We start from the raw sequence: 5796 nt of genomic DNA on the forward strand, positions 1-5796 counted from the left end.
GGCCTGGCCAACCGCGACTAAAGGCCTTCGGGCATGCTTAGTCGCGGTTGGCCCGGCCAACCGCGACTAAAGCCCCCACGTGCACCAGCTGGCCACCGTGCGCCCTGGGCCCAGGCCTTTGGTCGCGGTTCGCCACACGAACCGCGACTAAAGACCCCATTAGTCGCGGTTCCTTTACCTTCGCGACTTATGGGGCTTCCCGGAAGCCTGTTTTTCTACCAGTGTAACTCAGATTTAGTACAACTTTGTACTAAATTTGAGTCAATTAAAAAAGAACGGAGGGAGTACATGCGAACCATGCAGCTACACGAGACATATATGATAATATGGATAATTAACTATACTATAGCAAGATTGCTTACATTCTAGAGCGGAGATATAAAACCAATCAAAAACATATATGATAATATGGATAATTAACTATACAACCATATATGAAATGCGCATGCATGGTTTCCTCTGCTCGATCTTCAAGAGGTGGAAAGCTAGCCGGTCATCCTGAACGAGCTCAGCAGCGCCTCCTTGATTACAGCAATGTCGCGCAGCACGACCTTGTGGTAGAACGCCGCCAGCGCCGCGCCGCTGAACGGCCCGACCCAGAAGATCCACTGCAGATCAAAACATGCACCGGGTCTCTTAATCTCCATTGGAACAGCAAAATGTACGTAGGTAAGTACGGTTGATTAGTGGTGCATGGATGATCTCACGTGCTGCTTCCACGTTTTGTGCTGGTTGTAAAGCACGGCGGCGCCCAGGCTCCTCGCCGGGTTGATGCCGGTGCCGGTGATCGGTATGGTCGCCAGGTGCACCACGAACACCGCCAAACCGATCGGCAGGGCCGCCACCAACTACAAGAAGTAGAACAAATCATGTACAGGTCAGAGGCAGACCTTGTTAATTACGAAAAGCTTGTGTGCGATCATCGATGGTGGACGACGCGCGTACGTACCGGGACGAAGGCGTCCCGCGCGGTGCGCTTGGGGTCGGTGGCGGAAAAGACGGTGTAGACGAGCACGAACGTGCCAAAGATCTCGGCGCCGAGGGCTGCTCCGAGCGAGTAGCCCCCGGCCACCGAGTTTGCGCCGCCGCCGAGGGAGTTATAGGGGTGCTTCATGATCCCCTTCACGATGCCCACGCCGCAAATGGCGCCGAGGCACTGCGCCACCATGTATAGCACGGTGCGCACCAGCGTCACCTTGCCGGCGAGGAACAGCGCGAACGACACCGCCGGGTTGATGTGCCCGCCCGAGACGCCGCTGGTGGAGTAGACGAGGACGGAGACGGTGGCGCCGAAGGACCAGGCAACGCCGAGGTACCCGACACCGATGCACCTGTCGTCGGGGCCGGAGGACTCAAATTTGTACCCGATGACGGTGGCGATGCTCACGTAGACGAGGATGAGCGACGCCGTGAACTCGCCGATGAGAGCGCGGTAGAGGGACCACTCTGACAGCTCGCTCGTGTCCAGCGGCTTGACTGCCGGGGGATCCCAGTACGGCACCCTCTGGACGATAATATCTGTAATCTCTTCTTCCGCGGGGGGCACAAGCTCCTTGGTCGACATGGTCGGGTTTTTGTTCACTTCTTGCGTATGGGGCTAGTATTAGTGCGATACCAGGAACATCAAGCCAAGAGAAGAGGCTTAAATAGGGATCGCGGTGATGTGCTTGCAGAGCATGGAGGAGGTTCACTAGTTGGAACCCACCCACTTGTCTCGGAGCTTTGGGGCACAGATTCCAGTTGCCAATTCTGCCAATTGGATTTTAGTTCAGTATCCCGTTTATTTCTCTTCTTTGTCTGAGTGTTTGTTTCTTTGTCGACAGAGAATAGCTATTTCTCAGTCGACAATTATAGCCGTCTCAGGAATATCTTTGGGAAAATGTGATGGGCAAACTTGCCTGCGGAAGTACCCAGGTGCGACAAGTAAGTTTTAAACATAAGGCTCAAAGAGCCCGACTTTGAATTAACAAAGCCCTCAACCGGCCAGAAATACAACACACCTCGAGCACACACACGCACACCGCTGGGGTTACCAGCTTACAATACCAGCACAGGGCAGAGCAAAACGACTCCTACACAAGAAGAGAACGACTACACTAAACAGAGAACTTGAAGCCTTGGGGTCGTCGTCTCGAACAAACGAAGAACAGAGGAAGCCGCCGACGAACACCACCGGAATCCCCATCAACTGACTACCGAAGTGCAGACGCCAGGCACAAGAGACCACAGAATGGGAAGCAAGAGAACGCCAAAGTCTCAGAAGCAAGGGGAGTGACACCATGGTGACACCGTTGCTCGATCCATCAAGGGTCAAGGTTTTCACCTAGAGACATACAACCGTGATGGGGCCAGAGCCGAGGCTCAACGAAGACGCCTCCAAGGAGGAAAATGGCGCCCACGGGCGTCACCGTCATCGGCTCCGGGTAAACCGGCCATGGCTTTCGCCCGAGCCGTCGACTACAAACCCACACCAGCCACTCCACGAGCGGGGACATCAATGCCCACCCACCGTAGTACCACTTCACTGGAGAAGCACCGGAAGCCCGAAAGTTGGGACCTTTTCCTCGCAGGACCAAAGAGAGCCGTATGCGGGCCGAGTGGAGGTTAGGACAGCGCAGTCACTCGGCGACGCCGGTGAGAGCAGCCATGGAAGAGAAGAGGAGGACCGAGGGAGCCCCTGCTCCGGTCCTGGCGGCAGTGAGTCACCCTAGACTGCGCTGGCACAACCCTTCTTCCCAAACCCTCCCAAGCCAGCGCACAAGGAAGCGGCCGCGCCGCCGGACCTCACAAGAACCCACCGCAACAGCACCGTTGGTCCAAGCCGGCCGAACCTACCTCCCATCAGCCCCAGATCTGACCATCTGCAGACGCCGAGGTGGCCTCTCCAGCAGCAGACCGAGCCACACCGGCCGGATCCCGGATGGAGCCGCCAGATCCGCCGTCGTCCTCGCTCCCCTGCCGGCGCCCACGGCCAGGCCGGCCAGCAGCCACCCCCCGGGCAGGACAAACACACACCACACGCAGGGACCCTTACCGCCGGAGCGGCCCGTAGAAGCCGACAAGACGCAGCCGACGCCCGTGAGGAGGCGACCGCGCCGCCGAGCTCCGCCGCCTCGACCTCGAGGAAGCGCCTCATCACGGCGCGCCGGCCCGCCGCACAAGGAGCCGTCGCTTCCTCGTAGAGGATCTCCACCGCCCACGGGAGAGGCCTCGCGCCACCTCCACACGAGCAAGATCCAGGGGCCCGCCGCCACCGGCACCGCCAGGGCTTTGCCCGGCGGCTGACGCCGGCGGCGGCGGCGGGGGGAGCTGGGGCTAGGGTTTGGGGAATCGCCCGCCCGTCGCCCACGGGGAGCGACAGGTCGGGCCGATGATGCCAGTGGTGGCCAACTCATCGTGCGACAAGTAAGTTGCCAGGGTAAGGCGAAGCTCGCTTATCTGTCTAGTCAATTCTTAATTGCCAATATCTTCCAAATTTTTGTACGGAGCATCAAATCTTACTTGCCAAAACCAATAGAGCCCGATAAGAAATCAGACTTGCAGTTGCCAAAACAATCTGTGCATATGGATCTCAATCTTTTCTACGATGTGGGATCATAGGTTAGGTCGTATTGTCTCTCCAAAGCCGATTTTCTCGCGGCACCGTGGCCTACCGGTCACGTTTGGACCGTCGGCCTCTACTTTGTGATCCTGGCTGCTCGACGGGATACTTCCGTTTCTAGAGATATACGGCCGCGCGAATACGTACCAATACATGTACCTTGCCAGCTCGACATAAAAAGACCTGTACTGACGGTGGCTCGTATAAGACCTACGTAGATCTGATGGCAGCTTCCCTTTCGCCCACTCCCCACAACAGCGTAGCTCTGCTGGTGGCGGGCAGCCTTCTTTTCCGGCGCCGTCGACTCCATCGGAATGTCTAATCCCAGGTATGCATATTCATCTGTCCATTTATATCTGGGCGACGGGCAGCCTTTCCTTTGTTTTTCTCCTGCTGATTGTTGGAAGCCTTGGACGTGCAGAGGCGGTAGGGATCAAATCGGGTGCAGGGTGCTCATCCATGAGGAACATTTAGAATACAAATTTTTTTTTTTTTGAGAATTCGGCAGGTGAGCTGCTCGATATATTAATAGAAGAGGGTTCCGAATACAATGACAAGCGATGGCATCAACAACACGATCAAGCAGGTGGATGCCAAGCCACTGCTGAGAAAAGCTAGGCGACTACTCGCGAGGTGAGGAGATCTTCGCGCCCGCGAGGTCCCAAGCCACGGCCTCGTCCGCAATCTTGGCGATCAAAGACTCCAGCGTCGAGGTAGACGTCCGGAAGGTACGGGCATTGGGCTCAAGCCAAATGTGCCAGAGGACAAGCATAGTCCAGGACCGCACCCGAGATGCTTCGGCGTTTGGTAGCCCCGCGGCCAGGCAGCCCAACCAGTCGACAACCCTGTGGTGCACGTCCCAAGTGGCAGGGTTCAGGGTTGGCGCCGCCGCAAGTGTGGCAACCTTCTCCCAAATCCTGCGCGTTAGGGGGCACTCGACGAACAAATGCGCGGTAGTCTCGAGGTTACACATGCAAAGTGGGCAGAAGTAGCCATTTGGCCATTGCCGCGCCAGGAGTCTATCTGCCGTCATCAGCCGATTCTGAGCGAGCAACCAAGCGAAGAGCCGGCATCTAGGGGTAGCCCAAGGCTTCCAGATGAGCTGGACAAAGGGTGACTCCACCGCGCCCGCAAACTGGAGACGGTAGGCAGAGGAGGCCGAGTAGACACCGTCGCTGGAGAAGCGCCAAGTGAACTTGTCGCGCATCCCCGGGGAGAGCTGCGCCAGTTCCAGCAGCGCTCGAAGAGCCACGAACGACTCCAGAAGAGGCGGGGAGACCCGCGCGCGCAGGTCCTGCACCCAGGTCCCATTTCGCAGGGCATCACGCACGCAACGATGTTTGCGACGCGAGAGGCCGTAGAGGGCTGGGGCCAAGGACCTAGGGAATGTCCCGAAGAGCCAGGAGTCGTGCCAGAAATTAGCGGTGGCACCATCCCAAATGTCCACGGAGGTAGCCATGGCAAACAATTGGCAGTCCGAGTCGTCGCAGGGGACCGGGAGGCCAGCCCAGGGCCTCTGAGGCTGGGTGCGCTGGAACCACAACCAGCGGATGCGAAGCGGGAGGCTGAAACGCTCTAGGTCGAGGACGCCCAGACCACCAAGATCGCGTGGGCGGTAGACCCTAGCCCAGGCGACCTTGCAGCGCCCGCCAGAGCAGGTGACGTCGGCCGCCTGATGACCCACAAGTATAGGGGATCGCAACAGTCTTCGAGGGAAGTAAAACCCAATTTATTGATTCGACACAAGGGGAGCCAAAGAATATTTGTAAGCCTTAACAACGGAGTTGTCAATTCAGCTGCACCTGGAAACAGACTTGCTCGCAATAGTTTATCAGTAGCAACAGTTTTATAGCAGTAGCAGTAGTGAAATATAAGCAACAGTGTAATGAAGACAACAGTAGTGATTATAGTAAACAACAGGATTAAAATACTGTAGGCATAGGGATGGATGAACGGGCGCTGCATAGATGAGATAACTCATGTAATAATCAAGACTAGGCATTTGCAGATAATAATAAAACAGTATCCAAGTACTAAATAACCATAGGCATGTGTTCCGTATATAGTCGTACGTGCTCACAATGAGAAACTTGCACAACATCTTTGTCCTACCAGCCGGTGGCAGCCGGGTCTCTAGGGAAACTACAGGTAATTAAGGTACTCCTTTTAATAGAGTACCGGAGCAAAGCATTAAC

General features: G+C 56.4%; 1 protein-coding gene across 1 annotated transcript; it reads right to left on the reverse strand.

The window, feature by feature from the left end:
- Positions 1-449: 449 nt before the first annotated feature.
- On the reverse strand, positions 450-1576 carry LOC124674451 (probable aquaporin PIP2-7). The gene is made up of 3 exons (XM_047210497.1): positions 950-1576; positions 708-848; positions 450-608 (listed from the first exon to the last, which is right to left on the reverse strand). Exons 1-3 carry the CDS (start codon positions 1562-1564, stop codon positions 486-488), a joined length of 879 nt encoding a protein of 292 aa, XP_047066453.1. The 5' UTR covers positions 1565-1576; the 3' UTR covers positions 450-485.
- Positions 1577-5796: the final 4220 nt, after the last annotated feature.

The sequence above is a fragment of the Lolium rigidum genome, chromosome 1, assembly GCF_022539505.1.
Source record: "Lolium rigidum isolate FL_2022 chromosome 1, APGP_CSIRO_Lrig_0.1, whole genome shotgun sequence".
NCBI classification, from domain to species: domain Eukaryota; kingdom Viridiplantae; phylum Streptophyta; class Magnoliopsida; order Poales; family Poaceae; genus Lolium; species Lolium rigidum.